General features: G+C 37.9%; 2 protein-coding genes across 6 annotated transcripts; both read left to right on the forward strand.

Moving 5' to 3' along the window:
- The first annotated feature begins 880 nt into the window (after positions 1-880).
- LOC308687241 (uncharacterized protein) lies at positions 881-8,973 on the forward strand. Of its 2 annotated transcripts, XM_081359608.1 has the most exons (10): positions 1,116-1,443; positions 1,770-1,821; positions 1,916-2,100; positions 2,275-2,372; positions 2,717-3,050; positions 3,208-3,318; positions 3,483-3,592; positions 6,647-6,857; positions 7,923-8,048; positions 8,898-8,973. In XM_081359608.1, exons 3-10 carry the CDS (start codon positions 1,917-1,919, stop codon positions 8,915-8,917), a joined length of 1,194 nt encoding a protein of 397 aa, XP_081215734.1. In that variant the 5' UTR covers positions 1,116-1,443; positions 1,770-1,821; position 1,916; the 3' UTR covers positions 8,918-8,973. The 2 variants fall into 2 exon arrangements, with proteins under 2 accessions (XP_081215733.1, XP_081215734.1); XM_081359607.1 differs by having other exon boundaries at positions 881-1,821.
- A 4,574-nt stretch (positions 8,974-13,547) lies between these two features.
- Positions 13,548-26,754, forward strand: cdhr5a (cadherin-related family member 5a). Of its 4 annotated transcripts, none has more exons than XM_081349359.1 (14): positions 13,548-13,704; positions 14,871-15,046; positions 15,959-16,021; positions 17,692-17,781; positions 18,052-18,138; positions 21,338-21,442; positions 21,528-21,734; positions 21,819-21,909; positions 21,995-22,092; positions 22,223-22,429; positions 22,516-22,629; positions 23,603-23,669; positions 23,764-23,921; positions 25,784-26,754. In XM_081349359.1, the coding sequence occupies exons 1-14, from the start codon at positions 13,614-13,616 to the stop codon at positions 26,357-26,359; spliced, it is 2,130 nt and encodes a 709-aa protein (XP_081205485.1). In that variant the 5' UTR covers positions 13,548-13,613; the 3' UTR covers positions 26,360-26,754. The 4 variants fall into 4 exon arrangements, with proteins under 4 accessions (XP_081205485.1, XP_081205488.1, XP_081205486.1 ...); XM_081349362.1 differs by having other exon boundaries at positions 23,764-23,946; positions 25,878-26,748; XM_081349360.1 differs by having other exon boundaries at positions 25,814-26,748.
- The last annotated feature ends 30 nt before the right edge of the window (positions 26,755-26,784 follow it).

Below are 26,784 nucleotides of genomic sequence, written 5' to 3' on the forward strand. Positions count from 1 at the left end.
CACAAAACTTTCACATACCACAAATGGTGTACTCAACATTGAATGGCTGTTCTGTATGCTCTCTGTCTCACTGTTCTGTATGCTGTCTCTCTCACTCTCTCTGTTCTGTATGCTGTTTGTCTTACTCCCTGCCTCTGAGAGCATATCTATTAAAATACCATAAGCAACAAGAAAAAAACAAGCTGAAGAAATCTCATACAAATATATATAAAGGCAAGGCAAGGCAAGTTTATTTATATAGCACATTTCATACACAATGACAATTCAAAGTGCTTTACATAGAAGAAATTAAAATAATAAAAATAAATAATAATTAAAACATTAAAACATGTTAATATATCACAAATAATGTATTTTATAATATTTAAATAACCTTTTAAAAATAGGTTCTACAAAAAAATGTAATTGACAAAGATGTATGAAACTTATGACCATTATCTCTGTTTCACTGTTACTTTTATTTAACAGGTATATGTGTGAGGACTTTTATTTTGATATCCGATGAGAATCGGATATTTCTCTGGGTTTTTATTTAGCCTATTTATTTGTCAATTAAAAATCAAAAGTTATTCTTCAGTAAGTATGTCAGACTTTGCTGGATCACCTCCGTCCTATGTACTAACGTTTTTATTTACATTTTTTAACAATAAAATGTATTCAAATAATCGGGACAATCCTACTGGATAATAAGCGTGATAGTCTACGTCTACGGTACCTGTTTCATTGGCTGTTTGGCTCTCTTCCTCGTCAACATCAACACCTGGCCTGTCATATCTACACACTGTCTGGCGAGGTATCTTTGTCTTACTTTGAGGTTCCAGGTATAGCTTATATTTTTGCCTATTTCTACGCATATTTGTCCCGAAAAATAAATAATGATGAAAAAAGTGCTTGAGACGAGATGTTGATCACGCAAAAAGGGGGCGGAGCTTAGCTTGCGCGTGACAGTTCCAACTGAAATAACGGTATAATAATTTAAACTGATCTGCTCGTTCACGAACCACCCTTTTTTACTTTTTCTGTCAGGTAAGTGTCATTAATACTTTTCATTCCTGTTATTTTCGATGCAATATTTACTTTTCTGCCCTGTCCGCTATTGAGGTAGACTATAACATAGGCCCAGCGGGCCGATGGCGGCCCACCAGTGGCAAAGTTGGCGGCCCACTGGCGTTTTGCTCATCGTTATTCCAGCGGACCACCTTCCCGGTCCGCTACCGAGCCGCTGGTTCATAATAAGTGTTTTCTGGCATACCACGGTTTAGACTGTTGGTCCAGATTGGTCGTGTTGCCGATGGTGTTATATTTTGTTATATTATAATATTTTGTCCGACCGTGTCAAGCCGCTGACTTTTGCCGCCCAATGCTGGTGGACCGCCAGCCATTGTTAGCTGATAACGGGCTGTGTATGTATTTATACTTAAATGTAAAATCAACATTGCTACAGTAAGTAAGACTGCTTATTAACATACGTTGCCACGTAAGGTTAAGTCTGTTGATAGTATAAAAAAAAGTAATTAAAGGCTGACACAGACAGAGTGCAAGTAGCAAATAAGCAGCTAACGTTACCGAATTAATTTCACAGTCAATGTCTTGCCCAGTAGTATACAGTTGGTTGAGAATATGTCTTAAGTGAACGTAAACAGTTAAACAATCCGATATGTTACGTTATTCGTGCTTTAGGTCGACAGCAGCCTAATAAACATGCCATTTCATTCGTTTTATTTGACCTTTATGTCATGTTTCTTGTAATTTGGTTATTTGCATTCTAGTGAAACAGAGCAAGTAACTTAACGTTGGCTTGCAACAGAGAGTGGCTGCAAGGTAATTATTCACAAATAAAACATTTTGTATTGCTAATACAAAGTAATTTATATAAAATGTGTTTTTATTAACTGTCGTTTGTCTTGTATGTTAGCATGTTTGCCTACGTCCGTTATATCGACGACAACATCCGACAGATAGTGCCCTTGGACCACATAAAAGGCTTCTGTCCAAAAGATGTGAAAGATTTTGAAACAAAGAAAAAATATAACATTTTGTGGAAGAAATCGCCAGAGGACCAGGGGCAATACTACAAAGCACAGATATTAAAACTGGCTGGTAGGTATTTAAAGCTACACTATATATAAGTATATCAGTCAAACTATTTGTTGCACTGCTGGAATCATAGATGTGGGTATTACAGTTACTGTTACAAAAGATTCTCAAACAACCACTTAACATATTTACTGGTGGTGACAAAGAACTGTAGTTATTTTTTCTTCTATTCTTCAGAATCTGAAGAGGAATTAAAGCGCGAGCGAATCTCAATACCCCCACTCAACAGTGATGAGGAAGACTGGTCATCTACCAAAAGCTCCAAGAATCCATCTGTAAGCTATGTAGGCTAATGCATCTCTTAAGTAATACAATTGAGTGCATTATTGCTGCACATTTTTCAGCATTGGAGGTAGTTTTTTCATAAATTTATACCATAGGGATTTAAAAAATAGTCTCCATTAAAGTGTTGTAAGTCATGAACCAAACCAATCAAAGCTATGAGGTTAATCACAACATTACACACTTTGCATTTTGCTTGTTTCAGTTCTCTGAATCTGTAATTTCAGTGAAATTATCTAAATAGCATCATGGGAAATGTAGTTCCCTATCAGTCGGTCACTATGACATATGTCTGTAAATTCTGCTGTTAAAAAAATATTTTTGGTTTATTTTATAGTGTGACAAGACAAATGACCAGAAAAAAAAAAAGCCAGCAGTCCAAAGCATACAGAAACGGAAAACTTTAATGGAAATCCTAAAAGAAAAGAAAAAAGTTGTCCAGAGCAGTTACGAAACACACAATGAGTATGTCCCCTTGGATGTGCACAAGGAACTGCAAGACAAGTACTACAACATCAAAAAAAGGATGCGAGAGGAGGAGATGAGTAATGAAGAAAAAGAGAAGAAAATTAAATGTTTAAAAGAAGAGAATAGGGACACGAAAGCTGAACTGCAGCAGCTAAGGCGGTTAAACCTTCATCTCCAAGAGGAGCTCTTCCAAAACAAAAAAAGTGAGCATTTTCAAACTGGTTGGCTATTCATTTTACATGCATGTTTTTAAAGTTCTTAGAAAGAATTGGACATATTCAAATGTAAGTTATAGCCTGTGATTTTTTATTTTTTATTGCAACAAAACTATTAAAAGTGTTGCTTAATCTGATATTACAGTAACACAAAAGGAGCCACAGACCTCTTCTGCAGGCCACACTTCACTCCCACAGCAGCCAGTTCACGGTCCAGAAGAACCAGCAGAGGAGCAAACGGCTATAATACTCAAACGTGAGCATTTTCAAACTGTTTGACTATTAATTTTACATGCATGTTTTTAAAGTTCTTAGAAAGAATTGGACACATTCAAATGTAAGTTATAGGCAGTGATTGATAAAAAAAACGAATATAGTTATCATTCTTGGTGTGAATGGGCCTTTACTCTGATATTACAGTAACACAAAAGGAGCCACAGTCCTCTTCTGCAGGCCAGACTCCACTCCCACAGCAGCCAGTTCAAGGTCCAGAAGCAGAGGAGCAGAGCATAAGACACAGGGATGACAAGGTATTTCGTAGACTGTAAAACACAAACTCTACATATTCCTATCATTTTAATGCAAAGCAGGGGAGTCTTGAGAAGCCAGGTTATCTAGTTTATCCCTGTATACCCTTACAAATTTTTTTATTCAGCTGTGGTATTAGTATTCTTATTTTAAACTAGGGCTGCACGATTAATCACAATGAAACACAGTGCTCGCAAAATCGGCTGCCCGACGTCCCGGGGCTATTGTGTTTTCAAGTCGGGCTACCAAAATGCATAACCGGCCTGCCCGACGGGCTATCTGAAATAGTGTTCGCTTCAGTCTTGTTATAATCAGATTCAACGCGTCTTCATCTTCAATCCGCAGCAGCGCAGAGCAGAGCACATATCAGAAACAGGGTGTGTGTGTGTGTGTGTGTGTGTGTGTGTGTGTGTGTGTGTGTGTGTGTGTGTTCACCTGAGTCTCATTGGTCTGTCAATGTCAGAATATTTGAGATGACCAATCAAATCAAAGTAGGCAGGGTTTATATTCACAGAAGCTGCTGAGAGCGAATTTGAGCAGAGCGACTCAGTTTACGGTCAAGTGCGAGATAAGATGTTAGTAGCTAAACTAAACATTTCATATTTGACAGTTTTTTTAGGTCATAAATGTGAAACGAATGACAAAAATAATCAGACAAACGAATATACTTTTGTCGAATTTCGCCATTTTGAACTGAAAATAGGCCTATGTAACGTGACTAATAATTAGTTTACTGTCATTGTGAGGGGACATTTAACAGAGCATTAACAAATCCGTTTTCATGTTAGGCACAAGATTAATAATGAATGTGTACATATTGAGAATTAATATACAATTTGTAGCCTTCAGTAAATTAAAAAAAGTTCAGCTTTAGGAGGGGAAGAGACAGGGCAAGATGAGGAGACTGAGAGAAGAAGAAAGAGTAATGTATAAGAAGTGAGAGCAAGTATTGACACATAATCTACTGCCCGCTGACATTGTTTTAAAGCTATTTCTTATCCTTTTTTGGCCTTCAAACGTCTTGAAATGGACATATCAGAGAAATAAAAAATTTGAACTCCCTAATAACCTTAAATGTAGGACCTCTTTGATTTATAAAGCCCTGTCTACGGCCCTATATTAGGAAGAAGATCAATAATGAATGTGTACATATTGTGAATGAATTTAATAAACTTAGTTAGGCTACCTAGCTTTCTTAGTAGCTTTCAGTAAAGGAATGTGTCTGAGAAAATGATTCATAAATCAACCTATCAGTTGACCCTATGTTTACTTCACTGACAGACAAAAATGAAAAGCCTATATCAGTCAAAGCTCAGCTTTAGGAGGGGAAGAGACAGAGCAAGAGAAAAAGAAAGAGAATTGATACTTTGCACTTGACGTCACAAGTACTGTCTGGCGGGCAAGAACGTCGTTCTCCAGCAACGAAACCCAGTAAACTAATCAAGGGTCGCCAGTTTTACTATACAAAAGTTGGTGTTTTGAGGTGTAAACGACATGCCAGATAGTTGATGAGATAAGCAACCTTCACAGTATACACACGTCTGTGCCTATTACCATCAAAGGTAATTTCAACATTTGTTTGAACACAATGGGTGTATGATCATGTAATTAATCGTGTCTTTAAGTTACTGTAGTTTTGTCAATCAACACCACCAATATTTACCAGCTGGTTCGGCGAGTCAGCTGTTTGTGTTATGAATCTAAGCTAGACTAACTGTAACGTTATGTTCACACCGCCGCTGGCGAGAGCAGCAAAATTCATTGAAAATGAATGATTTCCGGGCACTTTGACGCTCTCGCCGGTGGCGGTGTGAACGTACAGTAACAGCTGTCGTCTTTTGCTAACAATAACAGAAGTGTGTGATAGGTTGTTTTGAGGTTTGCGATATCTATGATTTTCAATGAGAACCAGAGATGACCCAACAGTAGAGCTAACGTTAGATTATTTACGGAGGAATTATTACTGCTCTATTATCTTTAAAAAACTTGTCTGCTTTACACAATTTAGGAGTTATTATCTTGGAGTTAATCCTAGTCCATATGCAGCTAGCTCGCTAACAGACTTGATAGCTACTAGAAAGACCTGGAACTACAGGACTCTACGTTGGAAATACCCGTTTGTTGCCCGCCAGGTATCCATGGTAGTCACGTGACTGCAAAGTATCAATAGGAGTGTGCTGATGAGGAGAGAAAAATAATCAGCTGCCCACTTACATGGTTTTAAAGCTATTGTTATCCATTTTTTTGGCCTTTAAAACATCTTAAAATGCACATATGTAGATCAGAGAAATCAACATTTTCTCGGGGTGCCCCCGAACCCCCCTGACTAGCCTGCCTCACATTCGGGACCTCAGTGATGATAAAACCCTGCCATCTGCATGTTAATGAAACTTAATAGTGAGCATTAGACCCTAAACTAAAGTGTTACGTGTTTTTTTTGTTTGTTTTTTCATACCCTCATTGGGGGCTGAGCCACAGACACACTGATTCATGTTCCATACTGGTCACACACATTTCAGTTCAGTTAGAACCAGATGCATATTTGTTGATATTTTGTGTTTTGAAAAGGTTTTTGATTCATTGTTTTGACTCCTAACAAATTTTCTACATTAAAAATTGTCTTTTTATCTGGGCTAGTAAAATTCATTTCGGGGCTACCAAAATACGAAGAGAGCCTGCCCGAAGGGCTACCAGCGATTTTGAAATTTTGCGAGCCCTGAAACAGCACGGTAGTCATGCATTATAAATTCATAATACAATTTTTCTGGATCTCATGAAGTCATAATGTTCCTCATTTAAATAATACCCAACCACAAAATACGCAAAAAAGTACATACTTCTCCAGCCATCGTGGCCAAGAGTCAAGTCAAGAGCCACGGAGGCCAGTCCTACATGACTCCTCAAACTACCTGCATCGCCATGGCCCCCTTAGTTACCTGCTACCTATTGGTGCCAAGTAATCAGTAAAACCAATATAATGGTCGACCTCTACTTTTAAATGAGGTAAAATGGTCTTATGCATATTAATGTTTTTTTTTTTTTTTTTTTTCTTTCAGGATCTAGGACATGGAGTCCTGATACCCACAGGAAAGTGGGACATCGTGAGGAGATTAGAGGGGGACTCAAAATTCTGCAAGAGCTTAGCTGTAGTCATATGGGGTACCACAGTCCTCAAACAGAGGAGTGTTACGGGGATGAAATGTAACGCAAAACCTGAGGCTGAGGCAAAACCACCTCTGAGTCCAGAAAAGATCTCCGCTATCAAAGGTAAAACTGTCAAATTTAGCTATAATTAAATCTCAACACAAGACACTAGGGCTGTAATCTCCCAGTTGACTAGTCGATTAATTGGTAGGCTCTTGATTTTTCTAACGTCATTTTTAGTCGATTTTTAGTTAAAGACAGCTTGATCATGCCGGTTTGCACTGCACAACATCAGGAAGATCAGGCCTTACCTAACTGAGCATGCAACACAACTTCTCGTCCAGACTCTGGTCATATCTAGGCTTACTGCAATGCTCTTCTGGCTGGACTTCCATCATGTGCAATTAAACCACTACAGATGATTCAGAACGCTACCCCAGAACGCTAAAAAAAGACTAAATGTAAATGTATGCCTATTAACAACTGGCCGGGGACTACAGCTGGAAATTAGCCGTAGAGGCTAAAGCTGCTCTTTTATCAAAAGACACTGTCCACGTTATTATAAACTAATAAACTAAATAAGGAACACAGCAGTCATTTTGATGTTCCTAAATCCAAACCGCTGAAGACGCAGTGGCAGAGTTTTGTTTTCAAAGGGAATATTCCCCACGATCAACGTCAATGCTTTCATGTTTCGCGAATCATTTCTCACCAGACTGCTTTATAAACGAGGGTCAGTATATAGCTGGTTTTGCTAAGAAGCTGCTCCTGAAAAAATAATCGGTAAATCATTAGTCATGATCAGTACTTGAATTAAAAAACACAACCGGGTGTATGTCCAGCTGGAGCAACCAGCACCTGGAGCTTTGTGGTTCTGTGTGCTCTACCTCCTTAAATTGTCACTGTATAACTTCAGATTTCAGTTGTCAAGCATCATATTCTACTTAATTTCCTGTGTGGTCAGATTTAAAATGTTTTAATTACTCTGAAAAGCATCCTGGTGCTACTTTTTTTCCAGTACATCCTCGAATTATTGTCATTCCATTATCACATTGTACACAAAACACTTTGTATTTACAAATTATTTGGTAAATCATTAGTCATGATCAGTACTTGAAGTAAAAAATGTATTTATTTATTTGTGTGTGTGTGTGTGTGTGTGTGTGTGTGTGTGTGTGTTCTAAACAGAGTGTCTGTCTCAGAGGCTGGAGGAAAGGGGTCACACCTCAGAGGAAATAAATAAGCGCCTCCTAAGTGTACGGAAATACCTGGCTGAGAAGATCAGTGATATAAACAGGACAAAAACTATCACTGGTAAGTATTTAAATACCCATTTCTTAAGTAAGGGATAATGTATAGCGAGGCGATTGTTATAGCAAATACAACCCCGTCTTGAATCAGCCTGAAGGGGTTGTATTGCAATTATTACCTATTATCCAACTGCGCGAGACTTTTGTGTGCATGTGCTTGTCAAACAATGTCAAACATTTTGTTAAAGATTATAACATCTTTGAAAAAAAAAACACTGTCAGTTCTGTTTTTGAATAAAGGGTTGAAATAATATCTTTGTAGATTTATATGTTCATCATTTCATTGGGTAACTGTTGAGCAGCTTTTTTTGTTGAAAGCTTGACCACTTTCTTTGACACATCAGTTCCTACACTTCTTGAGTGCTCGAGTAGTGTTGTAAAATGGATGGTTCCGGTCCTCATGATTGGCTGAATTGCTTTATAAGCCACTGTAAAACTCTAAAACATAACAAACACCTGGGACCTCATTACATCATTAGCCCCTTTCACACATAGTCCTCACTGGTGAATTACTGTTAAGAGATCGTGTGTGAACAGGACTTTTTAAAAAATACTGGTAAATCAGTTTAGCCAAATAGCCAATTTACCTATGTATTTATTTATTTATCACTTAAATGATTTCGGTGCATCCTAGTTGAACTATCTGTTTTATAATTTAAAACCTACACCTGGAGAAGATTAAATAAAAGATGACTGTAATGCTGTAAAGTTTACAAAGATCTTGAATCTGCTCAAAGTACGCCCAAAGATGTTGGATGAATATATATAAATATATAATGTATGAATAATCTTATGTACTGGTAATGTGGTTTAAGAGGTACATTGTCCTAATGAATTCTCCTTCTTGTTGCAGGTCTCAGTCAGCCCAAGTGAAGACACACAATGTGTTAATGTAAAAAAACTGAATTAAGTAATAAAAATGTAATATTAATATTTTGTGTCAGATGTTTATTTCCAGCTGGGTTGAGTAAAAAAGCAGGTCTTAATACTGTATATAGTTTGTATTTCGGGTGCATGTTCTTTTTGCAAAACAAAACCTGAGCTGTAAGCTATTGAAAAGTTGGTGTGAAGTTTATATCAATTGTGTATAATAGTAGTTATAATTCAAATTAATTTATTAAAAACTATAGTTAATGTCCTAATTATTAACAGCTAAAAGCATCAAACCTACAAATCTTAACCAATACACAACTGTAATGGAAACCATTAAATATGTGCAATTCAAGACCAATACAAATTTGTAATGAAACCATCAGAACCAATACAAAAACTGTAATGGAAACCATTAAATATGTGCAATTCAAGACCAATACAAATTTTTAATGAAACCATCAGAACCAATACAAAAACTGTAATGGAAACCATTAAATATGTGCAATTCAAGACCAATACAAATTTGTAATGAAACCATCAGAACCAATACAAAAACTGTAATGGAAACCATTAAATATGTGCAATTCAAGACCAATACAAATTTGTAATGAAACCATCAGAACCAATACAAAAACTGTAATGGAAACCATTAAAATACAAATCATGACCAATACAAATTTGTAATGGAAACCCTTAAAACCAATAAATCCTAATGGAATATGGCCCAAAACACACTACGTAATGGACTCCACTTGGTAATGGTTTTAATGGTTAACGGCTGATGGTTTGTAATGGTTTTGTAGTGGAAACCATTAGCAATTCTGTAATGGTTTCTATTGTTTTTTTCAGCAGGGTACTGTGTAGACTGTTCATTAGTAGTTACTTCATACTTCATTGTTATTTTTCTTGAACCTTAATTAGTAGATAATTAATAGTATTTCTTCAGGAGGTATGACAGAATTCATTAGTTACTGATTAACTAACTGATACTTAACACTATCATAAAATTCTATTACATACTGATTAGTTGACACATCTTCCTTAGTAGTTAACATTATAGTGACTTAAAGGGATAGTTCACCCAAAAATGAAAACTCTGTCTGTAATCACTCACCCTCATGTTGTTACAACCCCGTAAGACCTTCGTTCATCTTCGGAACTCAAATTAAGATATTTTTGATTAAATCTGAGCGCTGTCTCACTCCTCCATAGGCTTCTAAGGGACTGAAACTTGCTGGCCCAGAAAAGTTATTAAAGAGATCGTTAATATAGTCCAAGTGACTCCAGTGGCTTAATCTTAAGTTTATCGAGCGACGAGAATACTTTTTGTGCGCTTAAAAAAAACAAAAATAATAACGACTTTATTCCACTATTCATTTTTGCTGCGCAAAAACACTACGTGAACTCACTTGAGGCCCAGAGAGAAGGAAATGAATAGTGAAATAAAGTCATTATTATTTTTGTTATTTTTAAGCGCACAAAAAGTATTCTCGTCGCTCGATAAACTTAAGATTAAGCCACTGGAGTCACTTGGACTATATTAACGATCTCTTTAATAACTTTTCTGGGCCAGCAAGTTTCAGTCCCTTAGAAGCCTTTGGAGGAGTGAGACAGCTCTCAGATTTAAAGCTCCAATATGTAGGGATTTTGTAATAAAATTTCCAAAAATAACTTGCACAGTGTGATATATTTCCTCCAGTTATGTACTTACAATATCTCAAAAGTCTCCAAAGATTTTTTATTTCAGAGAAATTCCGATTTTAAATAACTGGCCGTCCCGGAAAAGAAATGTCGCGCCTCAGTGACGCAATGTCCGCTCTCTCTATCCTTCTTTCCGGTGTGGACCATGTGATAGGATATTCCACCACACCGGATTTTTTTTTTTTTTTTTTTTTTACAACTTTATTGAGGTTTTTTTCTTATCACAATAAACAATAAAGACATCTGACAAAGAATAAAAAAAGGAATAAAATAAAAAATATGACCCACATCACCGGAATATCGCATGGTAAAATGCGGAAGTGGTGGTTATAGCGTTATAGCCATAGACTGTATGGTTATAGCTGTTATGGATCACGAACTCTTTGGCGAGTATTGAAGTGCCAACAAAACGAAAGCGTCCATATTCGGATACACGCGGAGTCACGGACTGTGTGACAAACGGAGGAATAAAACCCGGATAAATATCGGCAGGCGTTTTCGAGATGGAGAGAGCTGCGCGTCTGGACTTGTCAGAGACTCTCTCGCGAGTGTATTGAGACAGGTAAGACATGCAACTGTCAATAATAGCACTTATAAACAAAGTTATATTGCTCTTTGTACTTTGGTAAGGCTTTTTATCACGTGTGGTGACCGAGATTATGGCAGTACAATTACAATCGGAGATGATGTTAAAAAAAATATTTAGTCATTACTTGCAAATGTTCGTTCAAATTTACTTTTAGATATTGGTTTGAACACGTTAAACAACACGGCATTAACCATAAAAAACGTAAAACTGCACAACATTAACCAAACAAATCATTTGACAAATAGCTGTATGTTGTAACGGGATAGCCTAATATAGCATAACATTTCACGTCCCTTGCAGTTCATTAATTATGATGACATAAAATAATACGATAAGACATACAGGTAATACAAAAACGAATAAATTACCTCATCCGTGATCATGATTCATTAATTCCATTTAGATACATCGCTAGATGGTGAAAACGCATTATAAACCACATCTCCCATCGTCACCTCCTTCATAGCGTCATCAAGCTTCGCCTTTGTTATTGTTGGAAACTGCGCCCTCTTGTGGTCAAATACCAAAGTCACATACTGGAGCTTTAATCAAAAATATCTTAATTTGTGTTCCGAAGATGAACGAAAGTCTTACGGGGTTGGAACAACATGAGGGTGAGTAATTACTGACAGAATTTTCATTTTTGGGTGAACTATCCCTTTAAGTGTTAATAAAGAATTGCCTATTAGTTCTTCAGTAATTCCTTATTAGTTATGCAGTAAGTAAGAAACAGAATTCTAAAGTGTTACAGACATTTCTCCTTAGAACCTTTTTTTGGGGGGGGGGGGGGGGGGCATAAATGGAGTCAAGAACCCTAGAGTTCTAAATAGAACTTTTCTAAGAGTGTAGAGAAATGCTGAGATTGTTTTGCTAAACAATGCAGCCTACGGCTCATCTGTTCGAGGCCTGCTTAAGCGAGTCCATGACAGGAACACACATCTACATGTGTGTGTACATCTGTGTACATCTACATCTGGCTGCACAATGTCTCTGCTTCATGTGACACTGTGTTGCTGTTGTTCCCACACAAAGAAGCAGTGGGGTGGTGGAGGGGGGGCTCTACAAAAATGTATTATACCAGTGGATGTCACGGTCGCATGTGGCAGAGAAGAGCTCTGATTGGCTGGGAGGGAGGGAAAATATTTTCAAGGAAATTAATTAAATACTACAAACAAATAGGCTAAAATAAACAGCACACTGCATAAAGAGAGTGTGTACTCTCGCTCTCAGACTTGGGTCAGTGATCAGTAGCACACATTATGACACACAAGTCTGGCCAGAACTTTCACACATCATATAATCTGAAATCAAAACCACTACACTTAAAGCTGCAGTCCGTAACTTTCGGTGCTCTGGTGGTTAATAAACAGAATTGCGTTCAGAAAATGGATTCTCGCTTATTTTATAAATTTAGTACATTTTGAACACACAAAAAGTTAAGTCTTGTTAGCAACTTGTTAAATCATTTTAGCAACATGTTAAATCATGCAAACATGCTAAATCATGCTACCAACTTGCTAGCAATGTGTTAAATCTCACTAATAACATGTTAAATCATGTTAGCAACATTCTATCTATCTATCTATCTATCTATCTATCTATCTATCTATCTATCTATCTATCTATCTATCTGTCTATCTGTCTGTCTGAAAACCTTTAAACTACAAGCTTTTAAAATTTTCTGGTTAGGCTTTTTTAAGCCAACTTCAAAATTTGTCTCGAAAAACTTTTTTTTATCTAGTTATTATTTAAATTTTAGAGTACACTTTATTTCAATGGTCCACTTTAGAGAGTCAATTAACTATAAGTAACTTTAACTACATGTCACCTAACTTAGTATTAGTAGACTGTTAGTTTCAGGTTCGGATTCAGAGTTACTTATAGTCAGTATAATGTCTGTTGAGGAGCATCAAAATAAAATGTTAGCAGAAATTAAGCAGACAGTCTACTGATAATGACTGCTAGGTGACATAGTTGCAAAGTTACTAGTACTAGAATGTCTAAAGTGTTACCAAATGTTATTAAATATTTGTCACCATATTTATTCTGTAATTTATTTAACAGATAACATTTATTTTTATGCATCCAGTGCTGGTCATCAGGCTAGACTCACAAAGTAATTTTAGCATGATTCACATTATCAGATTTCACACAGCAGTGGAATACTTGAACAAATACAAAATGACCCCTGAAAAACAGATGCAAGTATTTGGGTGGGAGGGAGCAGTCGACTGCTGGCAAGCTCTTTAGGCAATATATGACCGTAAGATGAAGTCACAAACATTGCGACTGGAGTCGACTCCCACTCATCGAGAAACACAGTCAATGCTTTATGTGGAGAAGTACCAGCTGGTGCCACGGTCTCATAGTCCTCCATACTTATTTGTGTGCATCAGAAACTAGGAAATGAACATGCAATTTAAGCGTAAATCCACATCGACCATCTTCGGCTGTGTATTTGCGCTACTCCTTCCCAAAATCTGCTTTGCTGAGAAAAGTAAGTAACTCTTGTTTCAGATATTAGATTGAAATATAGGCTATTTGGTGAACTGTCATCAGCAACACTATTGTGTCGGTGCAACATGTATCAGTCTCTCTCTCTGGATATTTCGTATGATGTAGGGGTGAATTTGGGGTGATTGGGACACTTCTTGCCATTGAGTGTCCCGATCAACCTGACTTCAAGTGATTTCAGCTCAGGCAGTGGCAATAAAAAGACGCCATGTCTGTTCATTGTCATTGGATGTACAGAATGTAGAAGTTGGAAATATGTCTAATGTTCAAAATACTTTCCTACACCCATTGTGTCATCAAACAAACTGCCCCTTAAAATGGGGCACACTTTATATTTGGTGTCTTTACCTACTATGTGCATACATCAAAATTAATAATAATAATTGTTAGGTACAATAAACGCATTGTGTTGATGTTGTATTGCTATTGAGGTTAGGACAGGTTTGGTGGTATGGGTAGGTTGTGTAATTATAGATGTAATTACAATGTAATGTACTTTTATGTATATATAAGTGCACGGAATCAAATGATTCATTTAAATGTTAGTGTGTTTTCAACACACTTTCTATTGTCAGTATGTAAATGAAGAATGTTTACTTGTTCTCTGTGTTACCCAATTCATATTTTCTTTTGACAGTTCCATGTCTTTCAGTTCTTCCCCTCCGTTTGGCCTAAAACACTTGTGTTTGCTAACATCCAGTTTGAAATGCTGACTACAAACATTGAGGTTTTTCAGATTTCCCGTCGCGTAATCCTCTCAGTATTTACGATTCTTTGCATCCTTTAGCCAATGCCTTCAACGCGCCAGATCCGTCACTGGAAACCGAAAGTTACTCACTTCCGCTAAACGTTCATTCTTTGAATTCTTGCACCCGGGAACAAAACAAGTCGATACCATTGTGACTAAAAGTTTGCTAAGAAGTATTTTCTCCTAAAGAAAAGGTGTTATTTGAGTCCGTGAGCGTATTATAGCGTGCTGGTGGGAGTGGCCTTGGATGGCAACATGCCCCTGTGCATTATGGGTGTTGAAGTGTTCATACCAATTTGGAAAAAGGGAAGAAAGAGCCTTCTTCAGCACCAATAAAAAAAAAAAAGAAATAATAATAATATAAGTTGGGCCAAATGGTAATATTTGTTTTCTCTTTGCAGTTTGTACAGTCCCTTCAGGGCCTGTGACGATTAAAGAGAACAACACAGATGACACAGTTGTTGTCCACATTAACACAACAACAAAGGATGTAACGCTGAATCTCACAGAGAATCCTGGAAACGCATTCTATCTGAGAGGTTCAGAACTGATAGCAAAGAAAGGCCTGGACTTTGAAGTATGTTTATTTCATGACTTTCCATTATCGTGTGCGCAATTTGAGTAACAAGACTATGATGATCCTGCTGGAAAAGCTGTCTAAAACCTGATTCACTGCAAATAATTATTTGTTTCCTCAGAATTTTTTTGTATTTTTTTCCCCAGTACAAATATCTAAACATTCTTAAATCAAGATACATTTACTTGAGATGCAAAATAACTTATATAACTTAACTTAATAAAGATATTAAGTCTTGTTTTCTGGAGAGAAAAAAATCCAAAATTAAGTTTGTGCTTAAAAAAAGAATAAAATATCTTCCAGTGGGGTCAAAAAAAATATTTTATTATTTTTCTGACCCCACTGGCAGATTTTTTTTCTTGTTTTAAGCACATATGATTTAATATCTTAATATTTTAATATAAAAATAATTTTGCTTCTCAAGTAAATGTATCTTGAACTAAGAATTTTTAGATTTTTTTATGAAAAGCAAGACAAAAATACTAAGCAAGAAATTTTTTTTTTCAGTGTTATAGGGATGGTTCGGAGTAACCCCCCCCCCCCCCCCCAACCAAAGCCTTTTTTCTCTTGGTCGAACATTATTAAAGTTAGAGCTTATTTAGAGATATGGTTTAGTGCAGGCGCTAATGGATCCAAGGCTGTATCTGGTAAATTACCCCACTAACAATGCCCAGAATGGCACAAAACTTAGACAGTAGTACAGATAGGTTCTGTACTTTGTAAGTACATCAGGACTTGGTTTAAACCTGGAGGTGGACCAAGCTGGACGGACAACAAACCAGCTGCCACCTTCCAAATACCAGTTAGACTGATCTTAAGTTAATATGACTTTGGTTAAACACAATGAAAATGCACAATGAACGATCACAGCAGTTTGATCCTAACTTCAGTTGATATTAACCTGTATTCCAGACACTTTCAGGTCCTGAGGAGCTAACTGTCCAGGTCCGGTGTAATAAAACTGGCTACAGAAGTGTAAGTTACTCACAAGTACAATTACAAGTAAATTAATTCTGTGCAGATTAATGTAAAACAAAAAGGCAGAGACTATTTGCTCTGTGCAAACAAGTGAAAAGAGCAGTGTTAAAAGTGTTAAAAGTATTTAGATGTCATTTATACTTGGCTGGCAGATACTAGTCAACATTTGAGGTGGATCAAAACCTTTCATCAAAGTTATACATGAATTTTGAACAAAACACGTTCTTGTCTTAGGACAACTTTGATGAACTTTTTTGATCCACTTCAAATGTTGACTACTGTATTTACCCGTCAGTGTATTGTAGTATAAAACAGTATGCAATAATAACAACATATTGGGCCCTATCTTGCACCCATCGCAATTGACTTTGTAGACCGACGCATGTATCATTCCTATTTTGCACCCGCGCAAAGCGCGCTTTTCCCTCCACAGAAGCACGTCGCTAAACTAGGGAATGAACTTGCGCTCCCTGGGCGGTTCAGCGCAAAAAAGGAGGCGTGTTCCGGCGCAAACGTTCCTTCATGCTATTTTGCAGGTTTAGAAAACAATTGCGCCACTAACCAGGAAAAAATAGTTCAAAGTCAGTGGCGCGTTGCGCATGTTATTCATATGCTATTTTAAGGGCGCATGCTTGGCCATAATCAATGTAGCGTGTGCACAACGCGCATACACTTTGATTCTCTCATCTACACAGAAGCAGTTTTCATTTTTGCAAATCATACATTATTATGATAGATAGATAGATAGATAGATAGATAGATAGATAGATAGATAGATAGATAGATAGATAGATAGATAGATAGATAGATAGATAGATAGATAGATAGATAGATAGATAGATAGATAGATAGATAGATAGACAGATAGATAGATAGATAGATAGATAGATAGATAGATAGATAGATAGATAGATAGATAGATAGATAGATAGATAGATAGATAGACAATTTATTCTAAAAGCATACATCTAGCTTAAACATTTACCCAAATTATCATACGCCTTTTTAACCGCAGTTAATTTAGGTGTGTTTCTCCATCCCCAACGTCCCTGACGAGAGCGTTGCTCTCCTTGGCTGTGAACCGCTCCTGGCGCGCGCCTGGCAAATCCGCCGTTATAATAGGAATCCGCTTTAGAACAAACGCGCCTGCTCTTAAAGGGAATGTGAGATGACGCTCTGATTGGTTTATTTCACATTACGCCCAAACCACACCTATGAATAATGAAGCTCTTCAGACCAACCCATTTTAGATTTGCGCCTGGCGCAAGAGTCATTTATCCCGCCGGGAAAATAGCAACAGCGCCAAGACCCGCCCACAAAGTTACTTGCGCTTTGCGCTTTGACACTTGCGTTTCAGATCGTTAAAATAGGGCCCATTGAGTGTAAATTATTATATTTATTTAAATCATTAAATGGATGCTGCCTTATTGAGACAAATCTCTCCCGACACCTTCCCCTAACCCTACCCGACTAACACTTTTTCTACTATTAAATACCCTTTTAGTCACTTTAGTTCTAGTTTTCTAATATTTTTAATGCGAAGACATCCATACATTTTTAGTGTCCCAATTATTTTTTAGTGTCTGTTATTTTTTTTAAAAGATGAAGCCAGCTGTTACATCTGTAGTTTTGACCTTTTTATATTCATTTGTACATTTTATTTACAGATCACTCTGATTGTGATTGTTCGTGTTGAGAATATCAATGACAACACTCCATCATTTGGCCAGAGCGAGTATACGCTTAACGTAAATGAGGTGAGAGCATGCTATTCAACATTTGTCCTAGTAAGTTGGTCCTGGAACAACATTTGTACTGTCTGAATTTTAGAGCAAGTGTTCAGCTTTGTGGCTTAATCGACAGTCTAATCTACCAAAAATATTCAAATATTCAGGGTTGAGTATATAAATCACAGTTAACACACATTATAAGTTAAGTCAGACAGAAAACAGTTTCTAGACCAACTTTCAATGTAAGGATGTTGTCATTCTAGTCCATAAATGTTACATTGTGTGTGTATTGCACAGCTCACACCAGTTAATACCAGCATTGGCCTGATTGAAGCAATCGATGATGATTCTGAGGTTCTGTATTATTCTATAGAACCAACTTTGGTAAGTAACCAATTGCTTTCATCTAGATTTTTAAAAATTCACGAATAGTACACCTAAAAATAAGTCAGACATCATTCACTTATACTCATGTTGTTTTAAACCCATATGAGTTTCTTTCTTCTGTAGACCACAACAGGAGAAGTTTAGCAGAAAGTCCAAGATGCTCTTTTTCATATAGCAAAAGAACCAAAGGCTCAAAAAAGACAAAACATGGTTACACTTTATCTTAAGGTGTCATTGTTACAGTGTAATTATATATTTAAGTACTGAGTAATATTAAGCAACTACATGTACTTACTATAGGGTTAGGGTAGGATTAGGATTTGGTTGAGGATTAATTGCATGCAATTATACATATTTACTGTTATTAGTATGGTAAGTACATGTAACATATACAACAAGGACACTGTAAAATAAAGTGTTACCCAAAACAGAACCGCAAAAGCATCATAAATGTGACTAGTGTGATATTACAAGTCTTCCAAAGTCATATGATCTTTTTGTGTGAAGATCAAAGTGAAACTTAAAGGTATAGTTCACCCAAAAATGGAAAAACTGTTGTTACAGTAGTTACTCACCCTCATGTCATTCCAAACTCGTAACACTTTCATTCATCTTCAAAACACAAATGAAGATTTTTATAATGAAATCTGAGAGATTTCTGTCCCTCCATTGAAAGTCTATTTCACCCAAAACTTCAGTTTGGGTAAATGCTTTAAAATGTTTATGGGTAATGACATAAAAGGTTCATAATGAGCAAACACAATTCATATGAATAGAGCAGTTTAATGCAAGTCTTCTCAAGAGACACAATCACCTATTATGAATGAGGAGCCAGAACCAATTAGTTTCGGTAGAGTGATCTGTAGCAAAGTTACTTGTTATGGGAAGAAGGAGGCGGGAACCGGTGAACGTTCACAGACTTTAATAATAAAATAAGCAAATACAAAATGAAAGTAAAGGCAGCAGTCCCTCACGGACGACTGCTGCCACATATAATAAAACAGAAAAAAACCCACAACATAAATCCAGACCTGTCCTCTCTCATCCTTCACTGTCGTCGCTCCTCCTTTTATGGTTCTGTTCCTCTGTGAGAGATACGAGACCGGTGTGTCACGCAGGTGACGCTCATCAGTAATCAGTAACCACTCGTCCTACTCGCCACATGACCATTTACCATGTGCTCTATGTACTGCATGTGCATTGATCAATGTTTATATGTGAATAAAAGTCTAACTCTGTTCATTATATAAAGTGATTGTGTCTCTTCAGAAGACTTGGATTAAACTGCTCGCTTCATATAAATTATGAACCTTTTGAAGCGTCAAGGTTTGGGGTGAATGGATCATTAATGGAGGTACAGAAGGTTTCAAAGATGAGTGAAAGTCTTGTGGATTTGGATGGCATGAGAGTGAGTGATTGACGGTTGAACTTTTATTTTTGGTTAAACTATCCCATTAAGTAATTAATAGCTGAAAATCAAACATCGTCCTTCAACATCCTCCTTAATCTCAGGTCTGATTCCAATGATGGAAAATCCCATTGGTTCTCATATGGCTTGTGACCAATTCCAATTGTTATGTTTAAAAATGTGCAAGCTTGAATGAGAATTTAGAGCTATTGTTTTGGCACAATATCAGTATGAGTAAAGCTGGGTTCACACTGTATGATTTTGGCCATGATTAACCTGTCTGAGATCCATGCCAGTGGGAATATTAGTGGCTGATAGACTGGGAGACAGAGGTAGCGCTTCCCACCCTGATACCCACCCATGAACCTCTTCTGCCTCTAGAGGTCCCATCCATCACAGAGTGTTCTTCATCGCCGCTGGTCCCATCCAGCACAGAGTTGTCTTTGTCGCCACTAGTCCAGTCCAACACCAAGCCTGTTTCCTCACCCAGCACCTGTTCTATGCCACTGATGTTTACACCCAGCATTCCTCTCCTGCCTGCTCCACTGAAGCCAGCCATTCCTTCAGCCCTTCGGTTCCCCTATTGGCTCCGCCATACAACCCGGATCCACATTGGGGCTTTCTCTCTGTGAGCCCTCAGCTCCACCTCGGCTCCACCTGGGACCATCGTCCCTCCGGCTTCACCTTGGCTCCTCCCTCCATCAGCTCCACCTCGGCTACGCCCTGGCTCCTCACCCCTCAGCTCCACCTGGGACCGTCGTCCTTCTGGCTTCACCCTGGCTCCTCCCTCCATCAGCTCCACCTCGGCTACGCCCTGGCTCCTCGCCCCCTCGGCTCAACCTGGGACCATTGTCATTCCAGCTCCACCTTGGGCTGTCGTCACTCTACCATCGCCATGGACTTCTGGACCTTCGGCGGCACCTCATTCCTCCACCGCTACAGCTCCGTTGGGCTCCTCCCTCCCTCCGGCTCCACCTCTGTCACTCACACCATTGTCGCCTCAGTCCTCAGGCACCCAAGCTCCACCTCGGCCACTCATCACCACGTCTCCACCTTGGTCTCCAGAGCCTCCACCCTCCCTCACTTCATCAGTTACGGCGCGAGGAGGCGTCTTTTGGGGGGTGTTTCCAAAATCCAGGTTAAAAAATAAAGGTTACTGAGCCTTCTCGGTGGCTGCTCCTAATCTCTGGAATAGTCTACCTGTTCATAAAAGAACAGCTCGGACTGCTGAATTGTTGCTTAAGACCCACCTGTATTCCTTAGCTTTCGTTTCGAGTTGAGACATTTTCTATTTTGTTTGTTGTTTATTTGTTTGTGTACCCTGATATTGTCAAGCACTTTAGTCAACTATGGTTGTTTTTAAATGTGCATTCTGTCCATGTTTACTTTCATTTACATGGACTTTTAGTTTGTTTTTCTTAGTTACCTGTTTCTGTTGTTCCTCTGTTCCCGCCAGCCCTTAGTTGCCTTACTAATTTATTTGATCATCACACCTGTTCTTATTTGTGTTCATTATCATTTTGTATTTAAGTTCCTCACTGCCTTCAGTGTCCGGTATTGTTTGTGCCGTGTTGTGCTTGATCCCTTTGGATAATCTGTGTTGCTTTATTTATTAAACTACTCTGTTATTTTAAACTACTTTACCTATCTTCATCATCTTTGGACTTTAAATGTTACACTGACAACAAGCAACAATCGTAAAGGACTATTGTAAATTGTACACTGTGCACTTGACTTTAATGACATTTTTGCTTGAACCATTACTTTAATATGAACGTTTCTTTACAGAACAGATACTTCAGACTTGAGACCATGTATACGCCAAACATCCTTGTGAACAAAGTTTTAGATTACGATGTCATCCAACAAGTGAAACTGATCTTGTATGCGCAGGTATGTGAAATGAATTTGAATTTGAATGCATTAAAAGTTCTCTCCTGATCTCACGTTTAACACGAACAAGTCTTGACTCCATCAGGATACTCCACTGCCATCGCAACATACTCCACTGCCATCACAACCGAGTGAACGCTCCTTCACAGCTACAGCAACCATCACCGTCAATATTATAGACATTGATAACCATCCTCCGTGGTTTCAACCATGTACAAGAGTAACCATTGGTAATGCCAAAATCTGCCTGAGCCTCGGCTACAGGGGCAGGGTGAACTTAACAGAGAAGCAGGTACATTATAATTCATATTATGACCATAGTTAATAAATGTAATGCTGTATTTCAGAATTATCCATACAACATGTATATTTCCAGGAGGGAGCCTTGCAATTGCAGCCAGGTCCAGTGTATGCCAGAGATGGAGATAAAAGCAGAAATGAAGAGATAAGCTATAAAATTGTTCGAGGTAGTAAAGCATTTTTCCTAAAATAACTGTTGCCCCTCAATTTTCAACATGAACTGCACAAGCTATCATTTCTGTAACTGCCTAGGAAATGAAGACAACATATTTCAGATTGATGAGAACTCCGGCAACATATCCATGCTGAAACCAGCAGATATAGCAGGCCCAATCTCCCTCTTAGTTTTGGTGAGTTTCTTGTACAAAACTTTAGTCTTCATATGCATCCTCACAATATCTGCACGAGCCTAAGAGCAGAAACAGCTGAATCACTGCGGAATTTTGATAACAGCGGCCTTCCTTTATTTGTCCTTCCTAGGCTTCCCAGGTATTAAACCGAGATCAGTTTGCCACCACTTCAGTCACTATTGATGTAATGAAAAAGAGCAGAAATCCTCCGAGGTTTGAGAAAGAACGATATGAAGGGTATGTTTACATTACTTCAGGGCCTGAAAACATGGTGCTAAGAGACAGGACGACCAACAGACCCTTCAGAGTCAGAGCGAGGGATGAAGACTTCGCAAGTGTAAGTTTTAAGTTTAAAATTATGGTCACCCATAAACATGAAACCCATTTAATAAGAGATTGGCAGTTTCTCCCTTTATTTTTCAGGGAATCAATCCTGACATAAGATATGAAGTGCAATACAGCAGCTATGTCAATATCACAACAGATGGGTTTATACTTTTGAAGAAAGCAGTTCGGACCGATTCCTTCGCTTTGCAGGCAAGTAAATGTTTAGTTGCATCTATTTTGAGATAGATGCTTTCTACTTTCACAGTTAAATGGTCCTCCTTTGTCAACCCTCACTGAAAGCACAGCATTTACCAAAGCTTTTACCACTCATGATTTTGTCAAGTTTCACTCAGAAATTGCTGGTAAAAACAACAACAACAAAGAAAACATTGAAGTGGACAGAACGAAATAGTGTTTTCTTGTAAAACAAACTTCAATAATGTTTTTCAAAAACTTGTACTTAAATGTACTTACATGAAAATAAAATAAAATAAAAAATAAAATAAAATAATAAAATGTCTATGTTGTATTGCAAAACAAAAATCTTTTTTTTACAGTGTACTTGCAGAAAAATAAATTAAGAAAATAAAATAAAATAATCAGGTAAGACTTTATTTCATGGTGACAGTTAGATTTTACTTACTCAAATATGTACTGAGTAATATTAATTAACTACATGTACTTACTATAAAGTTACTGTTACGGTTTGATTTGGGTTAGTTACTTGTAATTATGCATAATTTACAGTTATTACCATAGTAAGTACATGTAGTAGTGTGTAACTACTTCACCTTAAAATAAAGTGTTATAAATATATATAAAATAAAATAAAATAATGTCTATGTTGTATTGCAAAGCATAATCTTTTTACAGTGTACAGTATGTACTCACGTAAAAATAAAATAATATAAAATGTCTTTGTTGTATTGGAAAACACTTGCTGCTATTAAGGTCATAATCTTTTTTTACAGTGTATGTACTTAAAATAAATAAATAAATAATTAAAGAAATTATATTTGTATTGCATGGGTATGTACATAGTTTGCACATTGTTGTTAAAGCCACTTTATATAAAGTAGGTCCAAAAGACTTTCGGTCACTTTGATGTTGCAAACTTCTGTCAATGTTAAGGCCAAAATCTTTCAAATAGAATCTGAATTTGAATTGTTTGTTTCATCGCCAGCTTCGGGCGGTGGACGTGTCCACTGGTGAGTCAGGGACAGCTGCTCTCTCTGTCCTTGTAATACCATGTAAGTTTGCATCTAAAATGTTAATTAACCCACTCAGTGTGAAAGTCCTAATGTTTATCCAGCATGATGGCTGTCTAATGTTTCTCCACATCAGCCACGGGGGTCCAGTCGCCCGACGAGAGCTTCCGCGCAGGAGACATGGCTTTACTGGGCTTCGTAATGGCCGCTTTACTGGTGCTCTGCCTCATTGTGATCGGCTATCTGATATCCCGTGTCAAGAAGGGGAATCCTGATGCGTTCAAGTTGTCTGAGGTCAGCATCTTCTCATCAAAGCTCAGTGAGTCCAGCTCTGAGTGTCCACTTTGTAAAAGAACTGAGGCTTAAAGGGTGACATATTATGCCTCTTTTCACAAGAATGTGTTTGTGAAATTTCAGCCCCAGATCATTTATTACAGCTTGTCAAATTTGCCCCTTTTTGGGTGTGAGCCTTTAAATGCAAATGAGCTTCTGCTCCGCCCCCCGTTCAGAAGAGGCCGATCCTTTACACTAGCTTCAGATACTCCGGCGATAACAAAACAGGCCAATCTCACTCATCCAGAATCTCAGAAATAACCAGTAGCGAGTGAAGCCTTACGGAGAGACTCAGGAAGAGTTTAACTTTTAGACGCACCTGGACGTTTCTGAATGATTAGTGGAGGCATTTATGGAGTTACATTGATTAATCTCATCGACTTGCATGAACTTGAACTTTTACACAAGTTAACAGTTCCCTGAGGACTTTATAAGACAGCTGTGACATGTTTTGGTCAAATAGTGTTCAGTGCTCATCTGTGCAGCAACGACAGAACAATTTGCATGTTTTGCTCGAACTTTTGCCATTACGTTAGAACTGGTCACGGTTGTTGCTTCTGAAAACCAAATGGCGTCGCCGTGGGTATAAACGTGAAGATTATTAAGGGGCGGAAATATTATAATAAGATCCTCTTCCTATGTCAGAAGGAGAGCGAAATCTGATCGGCTTATCTTTTGACATTCTTGCAGAGAAAGGCTCTCTAAAACAAAGTTAGGTTGTCACTTTTCATGTTTTCTGGGTTGGTAGATGCACCGGAGACCCGATTATGGATTAGTCCACTTTCAAAAAAAATGTTGCTGATAATTTACTCACCACGATGTCATGCAAGATATCCATGTCTTTCTTTCTTCAGTCGAAAAGAAATTAAGGTTTTTGAGGAAAACATTCCAGGATTTTTCTACACAGAATGGACTTCAATGGCAACCAACTATACCAATGTTCAAAGAAGGTTCAAATGTCCGTCTCAATGCAGCTTCAACGTCTCGACACGATCCCAGTCGAGAAATAAGGGTCTTATCCAGCGAAACGATCTGTCATTTTCAAAAAAATAAAATAAAATATATATATATATATATATACAGTATATATATACATATATTTGTAATCACAAATGCCCGTCTTGTACCATCTCTGAGATGCGCCACGTATTACGTCATCACGTTGGAAAGAAAAAAATGAAAATAATAATAATAAATTAAAACAAAGATGTTGGATGATTTTGAAGTTGGAGGAGAAAATGAGATGACATTGTTCGTCCTTCCCTACCTTTTTGAACCGGAGACAAGTAACTTAGATAGATGATGTGACGCGTGACCTTTCCAACGTGATGACGCAATCTGTCGCACATCTCAGAGATGGTACACGACGGGCATTTGTGGTTAAAAAGTATATAATTTTCAAAAAAAAATTGGAAAATGACCGATCGTTTCGCTGGATAAGACCCTTATTTCTCGACTGGGATCGTGTCGAGACGTTGAAGCTGCATTGAGACGGACATTTGAACCTTCTTTGAACATTGGTATAGTTGGTTGCCATTGAAGTCCATTCTGTGTAGAAAAATCTTGGAATGTTTTCCTCAAAACCCTTAATTTCTTTTCGACTGAAGAAAGAAAGACATGGATATCTTGGATGACATCGGGGTGAGTAAATAATCAGCAAAACATTTTTTGAAAGTGAACTAATCCTTTAAACATGAAAAAAGTCAAATTTTCATGATATGTCCCCTTTAAGAGAAAGTTCCTTAGGAACGCCGTAATCATGTAGTACAGCAGGTAATATTCAGCTCATGAAATTGTGAGATTAACCCTCTGCCCTCATTCAGTGTTTAGGGTCATGCTTGAAGTTTACTCAGCCCCCTAACAGGCCAAGACCGAGAGATAGCATGCAGTTCAACAATGATGGTTTCTTAAATGAAGGAGACACAGGGAGATCCAGAGCCAGGCGAGCTGAACTGAGAGAAGGGAGACTGGATGCGGTTCAAGCAGCAAGAGTGCGAGTGATTCCTCGTGAAAGACTGAGGCACTGCCGATCCTGTGGACTCCAGACGAGTTTCAACCATTCCCATCACAGTCCAGTCGTCCAAACCAAAGGGAAGGCCAATAAGCATAGAGTGAAGTCCATTCTGGCTAAAGAGAGGAGGAAGGATGACAGACACAAGAGCGTTTGGTTCAAGGAGAGCGAGGATTCTTCAGACATCGAGGTTGAGATCATCCCTGACACTATAGGGATTAAGCCTGAAGAGGAGGTGGAGAGAGTCGAAGGGGATTTCGCTTCCCATGCGCCGGAAGACAGTCAAATGGAACTGGGGGATTTGATAATGTCGAATATACAGGACTTGAGTAGCAGGGAAATTTCTGACGGCAGAGACGGACTGAATACAGACAGAAAAGATCCGTGAGGAACCGGCTTGAGCTCTTTTGCTCGTCAGAGACTCTGGAGTTTTTCAGTTCGGCTGTAATAAGATGTCTTCGCAAAAATGAAACACGGTTCAGTTGAGATGTGATTAATAGCAAAATACTGACACATTTAGTGACCAATATATGTGAATGATGAATCTTTTTTTTCCCATTGTGTGATAATGCGTGCTAAACTAAAATGTGTTAATGTAATGTGTCTATAATTTAAGAAAACAAAGCTGAGAATTTAATGTTGGCTTGCTGCTTAATTTAACATCAGCTGTGTTTATGAATAATACATTGTGGAATACAGTGTTTTGTATTATTATGTAAATTATTATGTGGTGGTGGGGGGGGGGGGATACAAAATAAAGCAAATTTGAACCATTCGAGAAAGTATCCACACTTGATGTGATGCCTGACAAAA

The sequence above is a fragment of the Scardinius erythrophthalmus genome, assembly GCF_964197995.2.
Source record: "Scardinius erythrophthalmus genome assembly, chromosome: 2".
Classification (NCBI taxonomy): Eukaryota; Metazoa; Chordata; class Actinopteri; order Cypriniformes; family Leuciscidae; genus Scardinius; species Scardinius erythrophthalmus.

Coding starts and splice junctions, on each gene's coding strand:
- cdhr5a (XM_081349359.1), top strand. CDS start 13,614: ATGAACATGCAATTTAAGCGTAAATCCACATCGACCATCTTCGGCTGT. Junction 16,022..17,691: donor ATAAAACTGGCTACAGAAGT/GTAAGTTACTCA, acceptor TTTTATTTACAG/ATCACTCTGATTGTGATTGT. Junction 18,139..21,337: donor ATTCTATAGAACCAACTTTG/GTAAGTAACCAA, acceptor GTTTCTTTACAG/AACAGATACTTCAGACTTGA.
- LOC308687241 (XM_081359607.1), top strand. CDS start 1,917: ATGTTTGCCTACGTCCGTTATATCGACGACAACATCCGACAGATAGTG. Junction 2,373..2,716: donor AAAGCTCCAAGAATCCATCT/GTAAGCTATGTA, acceptor TTTATTTTATAG/TGTGACAAGACAAATGACCA. Junction 8,049..8,897: donor CAGGACAAAAACTATCACTG/GTAAGTATTTAA, acceptor TTCTTGTTGCAG/GTCTCAGTCAGCCCAAGTGA.